The sequence below is a fragment of the Yarrowia lipolytica genome, chromosome 1F (genome assembly GCF_001761485.1).
Source record: "Yarrowia lipolytica chromosome 1F, complete sequence".
In the NCBI taxonomy this organism is placed as follows: Eukaryota; Fungi; Ascomycota; class Dipodascomycetes; order Dipodascales; genus Yarrowia; species Yarrowia lipolytica.
Window position 1 is genome coordinate 2,433,582 of NC_090775.1, and position 19,479 is coordinate 2,453,060.

General features: G+C 49.8%; 13 protein-coding genes across 13 annotated transcripts; 6 read left to right on the top strand and 7 right to left on the bottom strand.

Moving 5' to 3' along the window:
• Nucleotides 1–545: 545 nt before the first annotated feature.
• On the bottom strand, nt 546–1,101 carry YALI1_F24343g (uncharacterized protein; the record flags this gene model as incomplete). The annotated part of the gene is made up of 2 exons (XM_002143078.3): nt 546–763; nt 1,050–1,101. The coding sequence occupies 2 exons, from the start codon at nt 1,099–1,101 to the stop codon at nt 546–548; spliced, it is 270 nt and encodes an 89-aa protein (XP_002143114.1).
• A 1,244-nt stretch (nt 1,102–2,345) lies between these two features.
• YALI1_F24359g (uncharacterized protein) lies at nt 2,346–4,163 on the top strand (the record flags this gene model as incomplete). The annotated part of the gene is made up of 1 exon (XM_505575.3): nt 2,346–4,163. One exon carries the CDS (start codon nt 2,346–2,348, stop codon nt 4,161–4,163), a length of 1,818 nt encoding a protein of 605 aa, XP_505575.1.
• Nucleotides 4,164–4,497: 334 nt separating this feature from the next.
• Nucleotides 4,498–6,528, bottom strand: YALI1_F24401g (uncharacterized protein; the record flags this gene model as incomplete). The annotated part of the gene is made up of 1 exon (XM_505576.3): nt 4,498–6,528. One exon carries the CDS (start codon nt 6,526–6,528, stop codon nt 4,498–4,500), a length of 2,031 nt encoding a protein of 676 aa, XP_505576.3.
• A 471-nt stretch (nt 6,529–6,999) lies between these two features.
• Nucleotides 7,000–7,293, bottom strand: YALI1_F24408g (uncharacterized protein; the record flags this gene model as incomplete). The annotated part of the gene is made up of 1 exon (XM_002143079.2): nt 7,000–7,293. The coding sequence occupies one exon, from the start codon at nt 7,291–7,293 to the stop codon at nt 7,000–7,002; it is 294 nt and encodes a 97-aa protein (XP_002143115.2).
• A 487-nt stretch (nt 7,294–7,780) lies between these two features.
• Nucleotides 7,781–8,428, top strand: YALI1_F24413g (uncharacterized protein; the record flags this gene model as incomplete). The annotated part of the gene is made up of 1 exon (XM_505577.3): nt 7,781–8,428. The coding sequence occupies one exon, from the start codon at nt 7,781–7,783 to the stop codon at nt 8,426–8,428; it is 648 nt and encodes a 215-aa protein (XP_505577.3).
• Nucleotides 8,429–8,513: 85 nt separating this feature from the next.
• On the bottom strand, nt 8,514–13,578 carry YALI1_F24469g (uncharacterized protein; the record flags this gene model as incomplete). The annotated part of the gene is made up of 2 exons (XM_505578.3): nt 8,514–13,336; nt 13,527–13,578. 2 exons carry the CDS (start codon nt 13,576–13,578, stop codon nt 8,514–8,516), a joined length of 4,875 nt encoding a protein of 1,624 aa, XP_505578.3.
• A 662-nt stretch (nt 13,579–14,240) lies between these two features.
• YALI1_F24478g (uncharacterized protein) lies at nt 14,241–14,512 on the top strand (the record flags this gene model as incomplete). Its single annotated transcript, XM_068283428.1, has 2 exons — nt 14,241–14,280; nt 14,334–14,512. 2 exons carry the CDS (start codon nt 14,241–14,243, stop codon nt 14,510–14,512), a joined length of 219 nt encoding a protein of 72 aa, XP_068139529.1.
• Nucleotides 14,513–15,032: 520 nt separating this feature from the next.
• Nucleotides 15,033–15,342, top strand: YALI1_F24486g (uncharacterized protein; the record flags this gene model as incomplete). The annotated part of the gene is made up of 2 exons (XM_068283429.1): nt 15,033–15,161; nt 15,205–15,342. The coding sequence occupies 2 exons, from the start codon at nt 15,033–15,035 to the stop codon at nt 15,340–15,342; spliced, it is 267 nt and encodes an 88-aa protein (XP_068139530.1).
• Nucleotides 15,343–15,377: 35 nt separating this feature from the next.
• Nucleotides 15,378–15,893, top strand: YALI1_F24489g (uncharacterized protein; the record flags this gene model as incomplete). The annotated part of the gene is made up of 1 exon (XM_068283430.1): nt 15,378–15,893. One exon carries the CDS (start codon nt 15,378–15,380, stop codon nt 15,891–15,893), a length of 516 nt encoding a protein of 171 aa, XP_068139531.1.
• Nucleotides 15,894–17,186: 1,293 nt separating this feature from the next.
• Nucleotides 17,187–17,446, bottom strand: YALI1_F24509g (uncharacterized protein; the record flags this gene model as incomplete). Its single annotated transcript, XM_068283431.1, has 2 exons — nt 17,187–17,399; nt 17,444–17,446. 2 exons carry the CDS (start codon nt 17,444–17,446, stop codon nt 17,187–17,189), a joined length of 216 nt encoding a protein of 71 aa, XP_068139532.1.
• Nucleotides 17,447–17,536: 90 nt separating this feature from the next.
• YALI1_F24511g (uncharacterized protein) lies at nt 17,537–17,813 on the top strand (the record flags this gene model as incomplete). The annotated part of the gene is made up of 2 exons (XM_068283432.1): nt 17,537–17,609; nt 17,653–17,813. 2 exons carry the CDS (start codon nt 17,537–17,539, stop codon nt 17,811–17,813), a joined length of 234 nt encoding a protein of 77 aa, XP_068139533.1.
• Nucleotides 17,814–17,918: 105 nt separating this feature from the next.
• YALI1_F24517g (uncharacterized protein) lies at nt 17,919–18,304 on the bottom strand (the record flags this gene model as incomplete). Its single annotated transcript, XM_068283433.1, has 2 exons — nt 17,919–18,119; nt 18,164–18,304. 2 exons carry the CDS (start codon nt 18,302–18,304, stop codon nt 17,919–17,921), a joined length of 342 nt encoding a protein of 113 aa, XP_068139534.1.
• A 408-nt stretch (nt 18,305–18,712) lies between these two features.
• On the bottom strand, nt 18,713–19,072 carry YALI1_F24525g (uncharacterized protein; the record flags this gene model as incomplete). The annotated part of the gene is made up of 2 exons (XM_068283434.1): nt 18,713–18,956; nt 19,002–19,072. 2 exons carry the CDS (start codon nt 19,070–19,072, stop codon nt 18,713–18,715), a joined length of 315 nt encoding a protein of 104 aa, XP_068139535.1.
• Nucleotides 19,073–19,479: the final 407 nt, after the last annotated feature.

The window sequence follows — 19,479 nt, forward strand, 5'->3', positions numbered from 1 at the left end:
CGCATCTGCTGTGACATGTTGATATTACTGTAACACGGAGGATACAGCCATAGACGTTAATTTATAATGTGACGAGAGTTGCAGAAAATAAAGCCATGTCGATGCTCGACTAAGTAACGGCCGAATAAGTGCACAGCACGGGACACTAGTACGAGAACTCGTACGGTATTCGTATTGTAGGCATACTACGACTGGCACAAACAGCTCAAGTCACAACCGTCCGTACAAGAAGAAATTCTGGGGTGATTTCTGGGCCGACCGGTTGTTTCAAGGTGAGACTTGGGCTTGCCTCGGATCTCTCTCCATGCATCACATAGGCATGATGCCTCCATATGGAGAGATGTCCCCGGCCATTTCAAATGGTCGCATTACGGCAAAATGGACTACATTGTAGTATGGGCTACTTGTACTGTACTTGTACTGGTACCATTTCGCATGCAACTCGCTTGGCGGGTCGCTATCGTGTCTCATTATGCTGCTCTACTTGTAGTCCTAGAGACCTACGCTCTACAGTAACATTCACTAATCAATTTCCTTCGTAATACCTACTCCTCGACAAGACCAATGGCCTTGACGGGGATGACCTTGACGGGGGGAGCCTCAAGACCCTCCTTCTTCTGCTTGAGAACAGACTCAATCTCTCGCAGACGAGCCTTCTCCTTGGTATGATGCAAACACTCCATGTAGTCCTCAAAGTTGGGGAGACACTGAGCCCGGCTTTTGGCATCAGTCTTGGCTGTGCAGTGCATGAACGACTGCCATTCTGTGTTAGTTGATGACCTTCATGGTGCTGTTGGTGTCAAGACGGCCGTTAGGCCCGATCTGAATGGGGTATCAAATCATATCAAAACAGAAGTAACACAAAACAAATTGCACTCAGCCCTTCCAATCTGCTGCCACGTAGCATGACCGCAGATCCAGGATCATTCCTTCACAAAGTCGCTGTTTTTCAAACCACCCTCGCAGCGCCATGAGCGAACCTCATAGAGACCATAAAAAGCCGGGAAAACAAAGGAGACGAAGCTGCTCGATGTAATTGCCATACTCACCCGAAAAGCATCGGTTTCGACCTCCAGTCAAACTAATTCCAGCAGCAGTCATGTTGTGTAGTGTTGTGTATGGAGGGTAGATTTGGTCTTATTGGTTTCTCTTGATTGGCCCACAGCATATACAACCCTAACCTTCTCCCAACCATCAGGCTGAGTAAGCAGAAATACCAGCTTCTTGAGAAAAGAAGATATTGTTATATAAAGAAGTGAATATCATTCAAGATGCTCTTCTAGAGGCGTAGTAGACCACACTTTCTGTCTCCGTAGATCTCTACCACCCCGTGATCAGTGGTTTTGCAGAATACGAGGACTAGAAACTCCTATAAATGTTCTTGATTCACTGTCAACGAGCTCAAGAATCAATCAACTCGCCTACGATCGTGCTTGAGCTCGTACTTGTACTTGTACTTGTACTGTATGTACTCGTACCGCTCCTACGTATCTCACCGACTTCTGAAATCTCACCTCTTCACACGCGTACATTACAGACCACGAGTACATGTGATCATAACAAATAGCCGTAGTTTCTCGGCGATAAAACCCACTGCAAGCTTCTCCATCCCCCATAAATCGTATACAAATACCTGTAATCGTATGAGCGAGAGCCCCACAAGACCACCCATCGTTGCAGTACTCCCTACATTGCGAGAATCTCTACTATTAAGGTAATAAGGGTAATATCTCCATCTCATACCCGCTGACCAAGCACAATAGCTTATTCGCCACAGCACTGCAAGCAACTGGTCACGTGACCGCCAACGCCGTCCGTATCGGACGGACACCACGGTTGCGGAACAGCTTCCTGTTTGTAGCCCTATGACGCAGTGCTTGCATAACCGTTGAGACAAGACGAGCACGGTGAGTAATTTGGAGTCCAAAAGTTGAGGCCAAATGTACAGTCGGTGGCGACACGGTACCATTACACACTGTACTGTTACTACTGTAGTTTGTAGTGGTTGTACGGTAGCTTCTTGTATAAGGACTGGTACCGGTAGTCACGAGTCAGCGATGGTCTTGTCGGTGTACTAAGCATGGAACCTTCTAGCATGTTCTACAACGGGGCTTGAAAATGTGCGTCAAGACGATACCGGTGGGTAAACAGCTCTGTGTCTTTTCGTATCCAAAGCCAGCCAAAAGGACGCTCTTTAGTCGTCTCAGTCTAACGCCGCTACCCACCATTCTAGTTACCCTCTCACGTGCCCTGATTTATGCCTCAGAGAGTTAAAAGCTTAAAAAATCTGCTACAGCTCACACCCAACTTAGCACTCACTTTCATCATTCATTTTCACACACCACATGTCCAGCACATACAGCTCGATACAACGACATCGCAAAGACACGTCGTCGTCGGGCTCTAACACGACGCCGCTGGCCCGGCGCAGGCGGTTCGACGAGGGCCCGGCCGACCCGGGATCAGCGCCACACCTCGACAGCTTTGTGGTGCCCCCCACCCGACACGACGATGGCACCAAACGGCAGCCAGGACGACGCAAGCAGCGCTGGAGCCACGGCGAGAACAAGGTGGCAGACCTGCTGCAGATGCCAACGGCCCTGACGGGCCACCTCACGCCCGAGCAGGCCGAAGCGTATGCCATCTACTATCGCATTGAAGAGATCAGCCAGCAGCTGCGTCTGGGAGATATCGTGCCGCCGGAGGACGAGCGGTCGCCGTCGCCACCGCCGCAGTATGATTCCATGGGCAAGCGAACCAACACACGGGATGCCCGATACACACGCCAGCTAGAAGAGGAGCGCCACCGGCTGATCGAGCGGGCCCAGCGACTGATTCCCAACTACCGCCCGCCCGTGGACTACCATAAGCCCGCCAAGACCCAGGAAGTTGTCTACATTCCCGTTAACGAGTACCCCGACATCAACTTTATCGGCCAGCTGCTGGGAGCCAGAGGAAAGACGCTGAAGAAGATGGAGCAGGAATCAGGCGCCAAAATCTGCATTCGAGGCAGAGGCAGTGTTAAGCAGGGCAAGGGACGAACAGACATCCCCTTCCAGTCCACTGCCGAGGATGACCTTCACTGTCTGATCATCTCAGAGGACGAAGAGAAGATTGCTCGGGCAGTCCAGCTGGTCCAGCAGGTCATCGATACTGCTGCTAGTGTTCCTGAGGGCCAGAACGAGCTCAAGAGGTCTCAGCTGCGAGAACTGGCTGCTCTCAACGGTACTCTTCGAGATGACGAAAACTACGGTGGCGCTCCCCAGTCGTCTTCTGGAGACGAGATGGACGACCGCAACAAGCGACGAAACAACTTCATGTCGTCTATTGTTTGCCATATTTGCGGCTCCAAGGGGCATTTCGCCCGGGACTGTCTCGAGAAGGGCACCAACGCTGGCACGTCTGAGAATGCCGACAGAGAGTACGACGCTCTGATGCGAGAGCTCCAGGGAGAAGGAGTCATTGACACTGCCTCTCAGCAGCAGTCCATTGCTCAGAACCCCAACACTAACAACGTGTCCAAGTTGCCCCCTGCTGTGACTGGCTCCAACGCTGCTCCCATCAATATGCGAAAGCCCATGAGCGAGAGAGGAGGGTCGTTTGATAGATTTGACCGAGGCGGCTTCAACCAGTCCAACCAGCGAGAGCCCCAACAGCAGAGCCACCAGCAAAACATGCACAACACTAACGGAAACAACTATGACCGATACGACCGCAACTTTAACAACTCGTCCAACTCGTCGCCCGAACTCCCTCCTTGGCACAGACCCACACCTCCCTCGCAGCCTGCTGCTCCCCCGTGGCTGCGACGTGACAACTACAAAAAGCACGACAAGGTATCTGTTCAGCAGTCGATGCAGCAGTCGCCGTGGAATCGCGACACCCGTCAGCACCAGCATCAGCACCAGCCCCCCGTGCACCACCAGTCTATGTTTAATAACAACCAGTCTCCCATCGGGCCCCCTGGTATGTCGTCTTCTGGCTTTGGTGGTTACGGTGGCGCTCCTGCTGGTGTGCCCGGCATGTCTGTGCCTCCCGGACCTCCTGGTCTTTCTAAAGTTCCTCCTCCCCCTCCTCCTCCTGGGGTGCCTGGAATGGATGGAGACCAGCCCATTCGTCATCCCCCGCCTCCTCCTCCCGGAGTTATCGGGCCCCCAAAATAAAAAAACTACTAACATGTATACTAATGGATTTGGATCTTAGACTCGTATATCATTTTGTCCGTAGGCTTGTATTTTGTACAAAAAATTTTGATAAGTTTTTTATATTATAATATATATATATATTTTACTGCAATCTTTTCAAACCTTATTTAGCAGTAATTCTGAAGAGCGAGTGTCTTTGGTACATCCTGTACACACAATGCTGTACTTGTAGCTTGGTGATAGCTTGGTGATAGTGGCGCAGGGTGGAGTAACATGAATAAGGGATCGCAGCTAGTGTTATACAACGATTCTATTATACATATACAGATAAATACATAGTTGGCTCCCACAGTCAAGACTGATTCTGAAGCTTCCATTTTCGAGCATTCTCCAGGAGCTTGGAGAACGACTTGTCCTCCTCGTCGGTGGGGAAGACGTAGTCGATGTACTCCTCGAAGGTGCCATCCTCCAGCTTTCGCTTCTTCTTGACAGGAGTGGGCTTTCGCTTGTCCAAATCCGCCTTAGACTTGTCATCTCCATGCTCCTCTTCAAACTCACGCCATGATTCAAACAGAACCACTCGCTCCTCTCGCTTGTTGGCGGCCTTGAGAGCGTCCCAGGCCTCGCCAAAGATACTTCGTGCGCGTGCCTTTGCTTCTTCAGTGACCTCAATCTCGGCCTCTCCCTCGTCGTTGTATTGCAGCTCCTGGTCTTCAGCAGGAACAGTGACCTCAAACTGGGCAAACGAGATCCACACCTTGATGTGACCGTGGGTTCGATCAAGAAGCTGTCGGTAGATGGCTCGTGCTCGGTCGTAGTTCTCCTCTTCAGCCTCGAACTCAATAAACCGTTTCCACACAAGTTCAGGCATCTCCATCTCGGGCTGCGACACAGCTAGCTCAAAAATAGCACGAGCTCGCTCCTCGTCACCAAGCATCTGCTCCAGCTCCGCATACTCCATCCACGGAGCAGCAAACTCGGCAAATTTCTCCACATACTTGTCGTAGAGCTTTCGACACCGGTCAAACTCACGCAGTTTGGCCTCCAGAGCAATGTATCCCTTGTACAGCGCAGGTTTGCCCCCCGACATGCCCAGTCCTCGGCCTAGGATCTTACGAGCCTCTGGCAGATTGCCATGTCGAATCTCAAACTTGGCCCATAGTAACCACACTTTGGCGAATGTGAACTTTTTGTGTGGGATGATAGATATGCATGTTTTGTAGATTTCACCGGCCTTTTCAACCTCCTTGTTCTCAAGCTCCTCCCAGATGGCATACTTGATCCACAGAAAGATGTACCGTCTCCAAAGACGCTTGGAATGTGGGGGAACGTTAGAAACAGCACGTTCAAAGATCTCACGAATCTGATCGGCCTCAAGACCACTTTCCTGACCTAGAGTGATGTAAGAGAACCACGTATCGTAGTCTGCAGGGTCCTCCTTCAACTGATCCTCGTACTTGGATCGTCTTTTAGTGAGAACCACATTCTCAATACCCTCCTTGGCTCCATACTGTTTCTCAAAGGCCGTGTAGTCAGCATACAGCTTTGCAGACTTGCTTTTGGGCAGCTTCTCGAGTCCATAAGTGTACAGAGCTCTTGCTCTTTCGTACTCCCTATGACGAGTCTCAAAACTCGCCCATCCAGCCAGCAGACTCTCATCCAGAAAGTCCACGCCTCCATGCGCCATTTCCACCAATGTGTCGATTCCCAGAGCATACACCTCCCTGACGGTGTCTCTGTTTCCTGCCTCCATCTCAAACTTGGCCCATTTGTTCCATGCTGGTGCACCTGGATGAACAGTGACATATCGTCTCAGAATGCCCCGCGCACGGTCAAACTCACGATATCGCTTCTCCATGTTCACGTAAGCTGCCCAGGCGGTCACCGGCGGCCTCCAATGCATCCATCTCTCAAACACGGCTCTGCAGCCGGCAATGTTGCCCAGCGTCTCCTCTGTAGCCACGTATGTGAACCACAGCTTGTCGACACGCGGCAGGAGTGTGACGGCTCTGTCCAGCAGGTTTCGTGCGTGGTTGATGTTCTTCTCCTTGAGCTCGCACTGAATGTATCGGATCCAGGTGGGCACATGCGTTGGGTTGACCTCGAGAGCTCGTTCAAATACAGATCTGGCACGTGCAAACTCCCGTTGCTCCAGCTCCCACTGCGCGTACCGCATCCACTGGCCGGTGTTCAGTCGATTTCGTCGCAAGGCTCCCTCATACTCCTGTCGTTTGCGGCCTTGGTACTCTGCCAGCTCTTCCAGATCGGCAATCTGCTCTGTCTGCTGAAGAGGCGTCTCCTTTCGCTCATATGCCTCCAGCAAAATCTGCTCTGCAGAAATCTGCAACGCGGCGGGCGCTTTGTTTTTCACCCTTCCTTCCATACCGGTGTGGTGTTTCGAGGTCGTATATGGCGTCAATATTTTTTGGTGATGATTCTGCGAAGGTTTTATTTGCAGTGATAACTAAGCTTCGTCGAGTCAACATGAGATGAGCGGAACAGTGTGAACGCATCTTGACTTGTGGAAATCAGTATATATAGACATATAGACAAGTACTACCTCCAACACCTAATGCTAAGAGATACATTTGTTTTCCCGTCTGTTTTGTCGGTCTATTCTATCTTTATATCGATACTGGCGCCACAATACAGGAACAAGTATTGTATGTAACTACGTACTTACAGAACATACTGTAGCTACAGTAGCTAGTTGTATGGCAACCAAAAAGACTACAAGTATTACAAGTAGCTACTACCTATTCACATCTATACCTAATTCCACATATGTTCATCCAGTAGCACGTAGTTCACGCTGCCCCATCCCACATCCTCTAATCAGTCAATTATCAATACATTAGTTGCCGCCTCGAAGGGCCAGGACCAGATGCAGAGAGGCTCCAGCTTCAATCTTGTTCTCCGCAATGGTCTTCTCGTCCTGGAGCTGCTTTCCGGTGAAAACGAGACGCTGCTGGGCGGGAGGAATACCCTCGAGTTCCTCGATCTTCTCCTTGAGAACGGAGATCTGAGTTAGTCCTGTTTGAGTGGTGACGGGATAGGTGCGAACAGGTCCGTAAGTGAACCTTGCATTTGTAGGATCGTGATAGAGAACAGCACTTTCCCATGACTTTTTCCCCTTATCGTGTCTCATTCATGCCAACTTCATCGTGGCACGCACGCGTGACCACTTCGCAACAGTCCCCCCAGTCCCTCCATCTCTTCATACTCACCTGATCTTCGGGCTCAACGTCCATCTCAATCTGTGTTAGCTTCGTCGTCACACACTGGCCGCAACAGTGTTCCAAATGTCATTTCATCTAGGAATGTTACTGCTGGGTGTATATCGTGGTTCAGGACTCACCTCCTTTCCAATGAGTGTCTGTGTTAGCATTTCCAAGTTAGCGCACCGCAAGCACGAATCTGCGGGGAGGATGCGCACAATGAGTTCTTTCGAGTCCCCAATCATGTACCCCGCGGTCTCCCCAAATCATACTCACCTTGATCTTGATCTTCATGTTGCGTGGCTTGTATAGTGGTTGAGGTTGAGTTGCAGCTGGAACGAGTTTAAGTTGCATGCGAATATATATTTTGGCATGCACAACCACCAAAGAATATCGTAGTCTAGACACCACCCAGAAATGTCGTTTCCAACACCTTCCACGTCATCAGCCAACTATGAAGAGGTCTACGAGCCCAGCGAAGACTCCTTCATGCTCCTGGACGTGCTGGAAATGGAACAGAGCTACATCAACAGCCATCTGTCATACCCTGTGGTGACAGAGATCGGAACCGGATCAGGCATCGTCACCACCTTCATGCTGAAATCCGTGGTGCCCAAAGGCGTTTTTTTGGCTACAGATATCAGCCCCTTTGCATGCAACCAGGTTCTGGCCACGTCAAAAGAAAACAACGGCACCCAGTACCTCGAGGCGCTTCGTGGAGAACGTACCACAATGATGAGACCTCATACCATCGATCTACTGGTCTTCAACCCTCCATATGTGCCAGACGACAAGCCCGTAGAACCCTACCCGGAGACAGATGGTGACTGGGTCGATTGGGCACTTCTTGGAGGTGAAGACGGAATGCAGGTGACTTGGAAGGTGCTACTAGAACTGAAGACCATACTGTCAAAGAACGGAATCGCCTACATTTTGTTCTGTGCAAGCAACAAGCCAGAACAAGTGGCTGTCAAAATGAGGGAACTGGGATGGATCGTGACGCGCATTGTTGAAAGAAAAGAAGGCAGGGAACTTCTAAGTGTCTACAGATTCGAGCTGAAGTAGTAGACCATCATTGCATATTAATTACATTTTTTCACACGCATACATATCATTCATTCATTAATCTATTTAGTATAATATATCATCTTTACTCCTGGATATCGGCCAAGAGATCCAGCTCACAAGCCTCCTGATCAGTCTCCTTGAGAGCGTAAACACTTTCGTAGTTGTAAATGGAGAGCCGGTCAAAGAAAGGCTTTAGCTGTGCAAGAGAGGTAAGAGAACCAATCTTCTGTCCAAAAAGCAAAGGCCGTCGCTTGGAAGTCTCCTCCAGATGAAGATCATCACTGCTGACAGGCGTAGACTCAGCCAACTGATCCAGAATACCGTAAGGGTGTCCGTAAATAGCATCACTGGAATCGGTGACAAACAGCCATTGATCCAGCTGGAAATCCTCCTGGTTAAGCACCAGCACAAGATCGAGCAGCTTACAGGCACTCATCACGATTCGGTTATCCGTCTCCTTACCTTGCAGCAGACCCTCGAATATAACCTGCAGGTTGTGGGCAACCAGAGGCCAAATGGGAACCAGATGAGTGGCAGAGAACCGCATAACAATAGCACGCAGTGCAATGAACAAGGACTCGAGCTCAATCTCATCCAGAATGCCCTTGATCTCCTTCATATGAAGCACAAACTGGTCTTCCTGGCCAGAAAGCAACAGGTAACACAAACGTCGAACACTGTTACCTCGAGAGCCCCAGTTGAAGACACCAGATGAGCCGGTGATGAGCTCAGAAACCTCCTTGGTGCACGTGGACCACTTGGACAGAATCTGGGGCCAGGGAGCCTCGTAGACAAAGTTGTCCTCGATGAAAAAGTCGTGAACGGCACTCTTCCACACCTTGACGGTTCCTGGGATCTGAGTGATGACGCCGAGTAACTCAAAAGACCGTTTGGGGATCACGACGTTGTTCACAATGCCCTGCAAAACGGAACTCACCTTGTCTTGGTCAATGAGAATCGTTCGCAGAACAGGAACCACCTTCATGAGAGTCTGTTCATCGGTAACCTGTCCGACCAGCTTCACAACAGCATCAGAGATTTCCTTGCTCACCTTTCGGTTGGCAAAGTTGCTGCCATCAATCTTGACTCCAATAATAGTGAGGGTCTGAACGGTGGGAGACAAGATTTCCTTGTAGGGCACGGGGTTCAGCATGACGGTTCGGGCGAAACCCATGTAGTCCGTGTAAATGTCCTCTACAGCGTCGTTGGATAGAGACTTCACATAAGCCAAAAGGAACGAGGCCGTTGACTTCTTCTGGTCATCTGAGAGACTCTGAAGCAACTGGCTCACCGACAGCTTGGGCCGAGAGCCATCCAGAACATGCAATACCTTCAACACATGGGGCATATCATCCTCCGAAAGCTCGATCAGCATTTGAAGAACCTCACCTCGCTCGAAAGAGAACAGCTTGTCGAGAATTTTTCGAGCTCGGAATTTCAACCGCTGGCCAAGGTAGACAACGCTGTCCAAAGTGTATTCCTCGGCCTCCTGTCCATCGACCTTCCGCCACAGATTGAAGCAGCTCTTGACGGCATTCTGGAAACACAACAGAACAATCATTCTGTAGCCATTGCCCTTTGTAGGCTCCTCCAGAGATAAGACACCATTGACCACGTTGGTCATCCACCCCGTGGAGTTGAGATTTAGTTCCTCCTGCGAAGCCTCGACCTTGGTGTAAGCAAGATAAAGGGACTCGAGACAGTATTCCAGACCTGTCAGGTAAGGAATAATGGAGTCAGACAGAGGTGCCGTGACATCAGTGACTGTATCGCCAACTGCAGGGTCCTTCTCGCCGTCCTTGTCGTCAACTTCGACCAGAACCTCCCTGGAGCCTGTAGAAAGCTTCTGCAGAGAAGCAACGGGGGTACCATCAACAAGAGCACACAGTCTCTCGACGATAGCAATGCTAATCTGGAACAAATCAGTAGAGTAGATTCCGAGCAGACACTCTAGGAAGTGAATCCATCCCGAACTGATGATAACGCCCTTTCGAGAAGACAAGCCATGCAGAACAACAGCAATAAAAACACCGGGAATGTTCACATCTGAGGTTTCAGACACCAAGGGGATGTCCACAGGACCGTTTCCAATGAACTTTTCGCTCTTGGAAAGCGTCATGGAAAGATCCAAGGCCTGCAGAGCCTTGGCAAGAACTGCAAGCACGATGACCTGAAGCTCCGAGTCCTGGTTTACCAAGTCAGACAGCTTAGTCACCAACACGCGCACAAATACCTCCCAATTGGCTTTGGAAGTAGGGAAGAGAGGCGAATCAAGCAGAATGGAACACAGCTTGAGCACTGCAGACAGAGCTGAACTGTATGCCAGCGTATCAACAGCCTGGAATTGCAGAAAATGAGCCATCAGGTTGGCAGTCCAAGCGGCATAGGTGGATTTGCCTTCATAGTAATCGTTGATGTCAAATTCTTCCACCTCCTCCTTGTTGAAATGGAATTTGGCCATGCTAGAATTATTGGCAGAAAGAACCTTCGTGAGAGCTGAGACGTGGTATGCGAAAAGAGCCAGGTCATCGGACTCTTCAAACAGCAGCTTGCCTTCAACGGTTGGCCGGCTGAAAAATGCGGACTTGGACAGAGGGTCTAGGAGAAGTGAGAATAGTTTATCACACGACCCGCTCGAAGCCACTGTGTTGAGCCAGTAAGAGCCAGCAAGAGATTTCTCCGATGCAAAAGCCAGGGAAATCAGCTCATTGGACGACACATCAGAGGCGAGGAATTTGTTTTTGCCTGCATTGCTGCCATAGAGCTCCAACTGAGAGGTAGGAAGAGGAAGCAAGTCGAGATACAGGAACAAGGGTCGAGCCAATAACTTGGAGAAGTTGGGTGCCGAAAGAGAGTGCTGCCAAATAGCCGAAAACACTTGTGACTTCTCATCACAGGGTTTCGAAAACAGAATACTCAGAGCAGCCTCCACTTCCCTGTCATCGCTACCGTGAACAGCCTGAAGAGACCACAACGCCTTGACCAGCTCTGCATTGTGGAAAGGGCCGTTGTAGTACTGTGAGTTGGGGGTTAATGATGTGAAAATGTATCCTACCAGAGCAAGAAGATTCGCTGGGAACAGCGGGTACAGCCTGGTCCATCCCAGGACAGCCACGGGAGGCAGAGAAGGCAGGGGAGAGCTGGAGAAGGGGTCGAATTGAGCCACTGCTTCTTCACCTGCCAGCTGTAGAGTTTTTTCCAGCTGTTCAGACTTAAAACCAGAAACCTGCTTGGCTTGTAGCTCGGAAATGATGAGTGCAAGCTTGGAGAAGATGGCTGGGTTATTACTACATTCAGCAGTGACCTTCTGGAAGAACTCATCAGCCAAGCGAGTGGAGGTCTGTAGAAGCAACAAGTAAACATCAGCAGCTCCATATCCATCGGCCCACTCGCCATCGTAGTACTCTTCGACCTTGGACTCAATAGTGGACACTTGGAAATCGCCATCAGTGAGCGTCGAATGTTCCACTGGTAAAAATGCCCGCTCGGGGATGAGTTCAATCAACAGAGTAGCAATCTCGTTCCACTCTTTCCACTGAGAAAAACGTCCAGACAGAAGATGGCTCAGTAGTGCCAAAGGAGCATGCTTGACAATCATCTCTTCGTCCGAAAGATTGAAGGTTTGAAGTGTGAATAAAGCCAAAGATAGAGAGCCAGTCTTGAGCATCTTTTGAATGTCGGCCCAAATGTTGATTGCCTCCACTGAGTCAACAAAGGCGGAGGCTGACAACACAATATCCTGGTAGTCAGGTCTCTTTTCACAGTCGTAGACAGATTGGATAATGGGTGTCAGAATCTCTGGAATCACAGTAGATCCAATTTCCCATCGATCCATCAACGAGAGAGAAATCTTGGAAGCTCTCACTGGCGAACTCAGAGCCAGGATGCCCTGGACAAGCGCATCTCGGCCGTGTGTTGTAAAGTACTCCTTCATGGAAACATCATCGGGTCCAAGAAGCCAGGCCCACAGCCTTCGGTTGAGAGACATGTCCTTTCTGAGCACGGCGGCACATGCGCTTGTCATCAGCAGAGAAATGTCGCTCTTAGAGGCCAGGCCTGTAATGACAGGAGAATCGAGAGGCAGGTTCTTGACTAATAGTTCCAGAAAACCTCGCTGGACAAGGAGTTGGTCGTCCTCTAGCCCCCGACAGAAGGCCCGGATCAGCAGGCCACATTCCGGAGTGACAGCTGACTGGGCTTCGTAGGATAGACTGTGAATGATCTTGTCGGATTCATTGATGCCCTCGACCTTGGAGAACTGGGGCAGTTCTTTGTATGCATAAACCAGCGCTCCTTGCCTCTTATCTGGAGCGGATACAATGGTGAGGAAGAAGCATTGCCAAAAGTAGGGCTCATCATGGAGACGTAGCTTGAGCTTCTGAATGAGATCAAAGCACGCCTGGAATGACTCACTTGACTCGTCGTCGATACCGGGAAGCAGTGAGAGCAGCAGCGGTCGAATTGTCGTTTTGAGAGTCGCTTGAGGCAGCTTCTCCACAATGTCCTCCTGAAGTACCTCAATCAAGATGGGCTTGACGTTAATGGATGCATATGCCATGAGCGGGAGCAGTCCGGGGAGCCAGACTCTGATTCCCTGGGCCACGGGGTCCACCGATTTGCCGTCCAGACTCTTGTGATAGTCGCCGATACCTCGCAGTATCTCAAACACCTGACGGTACACCTCCAGGGTCTTCTGGTGCACTCCTGACGGCAGGTTTGGCAGCAGACACCAGGCCAGTTTGGAGGCAATTTCGCTCTGTAGCGGCAGGTAGGATGGGTTGGAATGGCTCTTGAGTGCTTTCTGCAGCTTGCCAATGAACGAAATGTAGTCTGCCCATTCGTCGACCGAGTCCCATAAAGCCAGCGACTTCTCTAGTGCTGACGTGTATTTCTTCATTTTTGGGTCTGAATTAGTAAGTCCTGTCATTGCACACACTCGAACAGTCGTCGTTAGTGCCGGATCATCGCTGTGGATCTCTTCTACCACCCCCTAACGCGTTCGTGACATGTCCTCATGTTGAGGCGTTCAGTGCTGTAAGAAGAACAGACACAAACAAAAAAAGAGCTTGCGTGCCATAACCCTCTTCATACTTACCTTGGGTCGCATCCTTGGACCAGAATGGCAATGGCGATATTGACCGAAACATGTTGGTGATACCCTTATGTTGTAGCTGACAGAAGGTTCAGATACACACAGCATGATGATGCGTGTGCATGGCAGGCTTGGGTGGAAACAATAGGACACATATTGTAACGTCAAGAGGCGAGTGAGAGTGAAGGAATGAGTGGGTTTCCAGATCCGCGACCACCCGATATCGTATCTCTGAACGCTTTTGTCGTGCCACCTGACTAATCACTCCGGCAAAGGTAGACACGTGAAACTACCCTAACCCCCTGATGGGAGAGTGACACGTTTCAGATGTTTTTTGTTAGCTTTAGTTAGGGGATTAAGTAAATTCCGTGGGTTACGTAAGCGCGGACAGACATCCGGAAGACCAAAAATAAAATAAAAATAAAAAAATGATACAAGCACAGTAGAGAGCAAAGGGAATAGTCATGCTGATTGAGAAGCTCCACGGTAGGTTAGATTTGATGCCCTAACCTATTAATAGGAACCCACTTTCGGGGAACTTGTAATTATGGAAAGAAAGACCTCACGGTGTGTACTGTTTTCACCACCTCAACAGTTGGACACTTGTATCTCTGAGTAAGATGACAAATTCACATCTTAAGCTTGCGAAGAGAAGATTAGCGATAGTAGAGGTATATTATTCATTCGTTTTCCTAAAACAGAAGAACGTCTTTGCAGATGCGTTGGCTAAACCCCATGGACGTAACGCTCGATAAGGGTGGGACTAAGAGCGATAGTCGGAACTGAATCTTGACTTTTATGGTGAATAAGACCATTTCATAATGTCTAGCACGGCCGAAATTATTGACTATCGAACTCTCTGTCCTATTATCTGCCGTAGTTCATCGCCAGCGATTGGGTCTCGTGCCATCTCTTCCCGGTGTAGGAACCACACCCTGCAGGAGGCTTTTTACACGAACGCTTGGCTAACTTACAGCCATATTAATTGATTCTTGCCCCTTTGGGATTCACCACAGACCGCAATCTGCACATGCTACTCCACCTGAGTTCATATATGTTCGTTAGGATGTGCGTGATGAGCTGTGGCCCGGTTGTGCTGTCAGAAAGACGTTCACTTTTGGACCAAGTCTCCCAGTTGTCCCCGAGTAGCAACCTATAGACCATCTATGGGTGACAGAGATGATGAGTCTTAACTGTAGGTTGGGCGCTATAGCGGCAACGGTGAAAAAACGCTCACACAGCATATTTCTTTTGGGATGCTGGTTGGTAAGAAGATCGAGCGAATTAAGGCCCACGGCTCCCGGGTCAAGTCCATCCGCTACAGGTATCATGCAGCAACAGCGTTCATTAATGAGCTCGCGGCATTGTTTTGCATACCGTCGTGCTCAATAGGCTCGATCGGTATTCACTAAGTCGAGATGGACCAGTGGTGGAGAAAGTAGACGACGTAGACTGGGTCAAGGAGAACCCAGCCTGGGGACGAGGCCTAGATGATGGCGACAAAGCGGTATGACGACATCTGTACTACCGCCGCCTTCAGCACCATCCATGGCCTCAGCTGTCTCAGACCTCAGCCAGCCACAGACAGCTTCAACTGACACAAACAGAAGGCTATTTTTTCATCTGGGAAGACCCTGCGTGAGTTGAGCCAGTTACTGTATCAGGGCAAATGTTTTACAAGGACACTCCCTCTCCTTCCGCCCTGTCACGATTAGCCTCGAAGGTACAAGTAGCAAACACATGGCCGATCGAGTTTTTCGCTCCCTTAATCATGCAGATGGGGTGGATTAAGGGGGTGGCATCTTGTTTGTATGGGTGAGAAAGTCGCAAAACACTGGCGCATCTTGTGGTCCAATGTTTCACAGATACATCCAGTCTGTGGGCCCACCTCAGATCCTCAACACACTTTCATATCCCTCCTCCTCCCCCACTTCAACCGTGAATGTGTTGATTTCTTTTTTTCCTCTCTCACCAACGTTGTTCATGCCCCATGCATCAGGACTGTGGGCACAAATACCAGAGATTCGTGATGCTCTGGACCTTCCTCTTCTGACACGGTGCGTTTATATGGATAAAATATATCCATCAGGCTCGACGCTCTCTTTTCCTCAATGTTGCATGATGTCATACAGTGTCGTATTGTATGTACTTGCGCTAGAGAGAAGAAAGAAAAGAACTGAACCATTGTATCCCCTCTTGATGATCGCTTCTTTGTGTGGCTCCGGACCTGGACATGCAATCTTGTACCGGGACACTCATAGAGAGAGAAAGAAAGAGAGAGAGGAGATCAGGGCCCTCAAGGACGCCCAGATCGTGGCCCAGCAACCTCCAAGGTCAATTGGACCCCCACTCCAACATTTGGGGACCTGATCTGCACCCAAATGGGCTTAGCCGCTTGAACACTACGACCCAGACGCACGCATTCCGAACCAACTTTGTTCGGAGGTTCGACACGCCGCTGGAGGACCTGCAATCTCAGTTTAATGCGAATTGAGTCTGTTTGACAGTCGTTCAGTCAGTCAGTGTCAGTCAGGTCAGTCAGTGTTCAGTCAGTGTCTCAGTGTCAGTCTGTCGGTTCATTGCATGTGGAATTCAGGTGTCCGATCGCAAACTTTGAGCTACGCAACCACAGCAAAACAGCGACTCCCTTGTTGGACTTGTCTCAAAGCTCGCAAACTTTCTGCCAGCGGGCCCTCTTGTTCTTATGAAACCATGAGATTATTTCATTAGGAAAGAGGTTGTGATACACGGTGGCTGTGTGTCTCCAATCTCAATCATCAGCAGCTCTGAACCTATGAGACAGAACGTCCAAACCTACCTTGATGGGTAAACGTTTGTCCCGTTTGTCCCGTTTGTCCCTGGTGACTCAGCAACCAGACAGCACTTGTCACGATTCAGTACACGCAGTCCATGGCTGCCCAAACCCGGACGTCAACCGTGAAATCTTCCGATTATCCACGCCAAGAAGCCCTGCAGCCCCCACAACAACAGTACAAGTACTTTTGTCTCTCCATCCAGGTGGAGATTTCTTTTTTGTCCTGACCCCTACACAAAGTTACGCATTTCGGTCGCTGATTGCCGATTGCCGGCTTGATGAGCCCTCTAATTGTCCGAACAAGCTGCAACATCAGCATTAGACAGTACGGAGCGGGTCGTACCTAATGGCCAGCCCTGCCAGCTATCGTTAGAAAGAGAGCCAATTCCCTTGTCTACAGCCAACTGGGCTCCGGCTCCCGGAGGTTTTCCTTGTTTAACCAAATACCGACGCCGATTACGCCTACGAGTGTTTATGGCAGTCAGTTTTGGTTAACTCAACTCCGTGGGGGCTCTCATGAGCTGTGCTAGAGCGGCTAACCGCTGAAGCTGCGCATCTGGCGATTGCACCCTTGATCCACAGAAAGCGTGCGTGCGAACGGCCTGGATGCTACAGAGCGAAACCCCCTTAGCACGTCGGTCCTCGGACGTCTGCGATGTGCAATCGGTGGAAAGGTGACGACACAAAGAAAGGAGATCGGATTGTTGTCGGCAGCGGACTCCTACGACCAATAAGCGAAGATTTCCATGCATCCCGCAGGTGGTAAGCGGTGGAGGAGGGGGGGCGAGGGGCGTTCTTCATGTGCGACGTTGCATGTGGGTTGTCCCAAAGTTGACTTGTGTACATACTCACAAGTAGCGAAAGCTCGTTTGATCCCAGCTGTGGGGGACACAATTACCATTCTGGATTACACACTCCACCGTCTGCATTCCAAACGGTCTCGAACGGTCATGTCTGACCAATCCCTGATTGGTGTGTGTCTGATACCCTTCTGGTTCCATCTTGCTGTTTGCTACTAGAGCAAGGTAGGGAGCCCACCAACACCACCAGGAGACGTTAATCTTCTGCTAATTCGGTATATGATGAATAATTGAAACAGAACAACCATAGGAGATATCGATCACTTCCTTGTACACGATCCCTTTGGTAAAAGGCTGCCAGCTTGGGTGTTTCCGATCTACATTCAAACCTCCTGGCCATGAAAACTTACTTGGGAGCTACAGGGTCACAGACTTTCATAATCATTTCATATTGCAGACAGGGTGGGGGAGGTATGGCCAGGCGGACTTGTGCTTGAACAGGAATCTTCCTGAGCTCCAGAGCAAGTGGTCAACACCAAACAAGTGGTTTTCATCGATCTACAGAGTCCCTACAGAGTCCCTAGATCCGAGACCTCTTTGTTATCATTCAGGTTGTCAATCTCGCGAAGGATTAGCATTGTTTTGTTATGCCTACAAGCAACGCACAAGCCGTGAGCCGAACACAGAGCCGGCTGCAACCTATAATCCCAAAATGGCAGTCTGCTTGTTCCTGTCCTTCATCGATTACATCTTCTCTACTGGACGGGCTTGCATGCGACTTTATGCAATGGATCGAGAACCGGAATTTCTGTTCCTATGAAACTCCTCCGCGGCCGTCTCGATCTCCACGATCCATTCCAGCCTCTGAGAGCAGATAATTCTGTCGACACTTTCGGACGCCGAACCAGTGCTCGACACCTTGCACCAAAAGACAAAGTAGCAAACTACTTGTACTACTCGAATGAAAGGGTAAGATTCACGCTAAGGGCTTAGCATGGCTGACCACCTGGTTATGATAAATACACCGCATTAGTGCAACGTTGATTTATTGCATCGAACTCAGACACACGGATTACTGCTGCCAATGTAGCGTTGTCCTCCTGGCGATGGCGATAGATGGATGAGATATTTTCGGCGACAGTGGATGGTGCATGGTGGGATAACATTTCATCTCCATTGACTATTCAAGGCCACATTCAGACATCTACGCACTTCATAAGCTTGGAGTGCATTGATGCTAATCATCCATAGTGGAAGACAAGCCACCCTATAGCATTAGACCCGCTTGGCATATGATGGACATGCCCTGTAAATGAGGTGCAGGTTTCGATCACTCATAATGTGAGAAGGCACCACAAAGAAGATTTAGTGCGGTTCACCTGGTTGACAGTTTAGACTGCTCGTCTTAGCACCACGGAACTGCCCTACTTTCTCTCTTTATCCAGTACCTGCCTTGATTAGGGCTTGATCCGTAGTGTTTGGGAAACAAGGGTTCGTGTCACTAGCTCGTGGATGACGTAGAATTGGCACTAGCGCGACACTAGCATGGCACTAGAAGGCTCCAAGCCGTTCCATTAGTGCGCTAGCGTCGATTGCCACAGCTGCTTGCTACCGTTGTCATCGAGTCCAAGTGCCAAAAAATATCCAGGTCCACAAACTCTGAAACTTTCCACGATGTTTTGTTGCACAGGGCTTCCGGGGTGACAGAAAGTGAGGAGCCTCACGATATGGGCTGTAGAGAGTTGTCGCACTCTGTACACTGGAGCCGCAGCGAGTCCCTTACACACACCTGGACTCTTTTTGGAGGCAAAGAATGGACTGTTTCCGATTAGCTAGGTGTGCAGATTCGGTAGCCGGCAGCACCACCAAACAGAATTCGAACTATGCCATGGCTTGAGAAAAAAATAAAACCTATAGGCCCCTGAGACTAGCATAACATGAAACTAGAGTCGTCGTTGGCGACATTTTCTTTTCGGCAGGTCCGGCCGTAGCCTCTGCCGCCTCCACCGGTACCTGCATACGCTAAGCTGGGTTGGTAGGAGGTAGGGTAGGTCCCCGGCTGGGCGCGACTCCGTGTCATTTGTAGAAATCTACACGCTGTTTGATTTAATACAACTTGCATCTAGTTTCATTTATCGTAACGAAAACACTAATGGTCGTAAAATATCCTAGGAGGACCCAGGAGGGAACCTGGGAACCTTCCGAAACGAAACCCAAATCCGCGGCTAAGTAAACCCCATCCCAAGCCACAATAAGGTTGGATATATAGGCTCATATGCCTCCAAAACCCTATTTTACGAACACTAATGTTAGGTTAGAGTTCAGCACATTATTCGCTTAA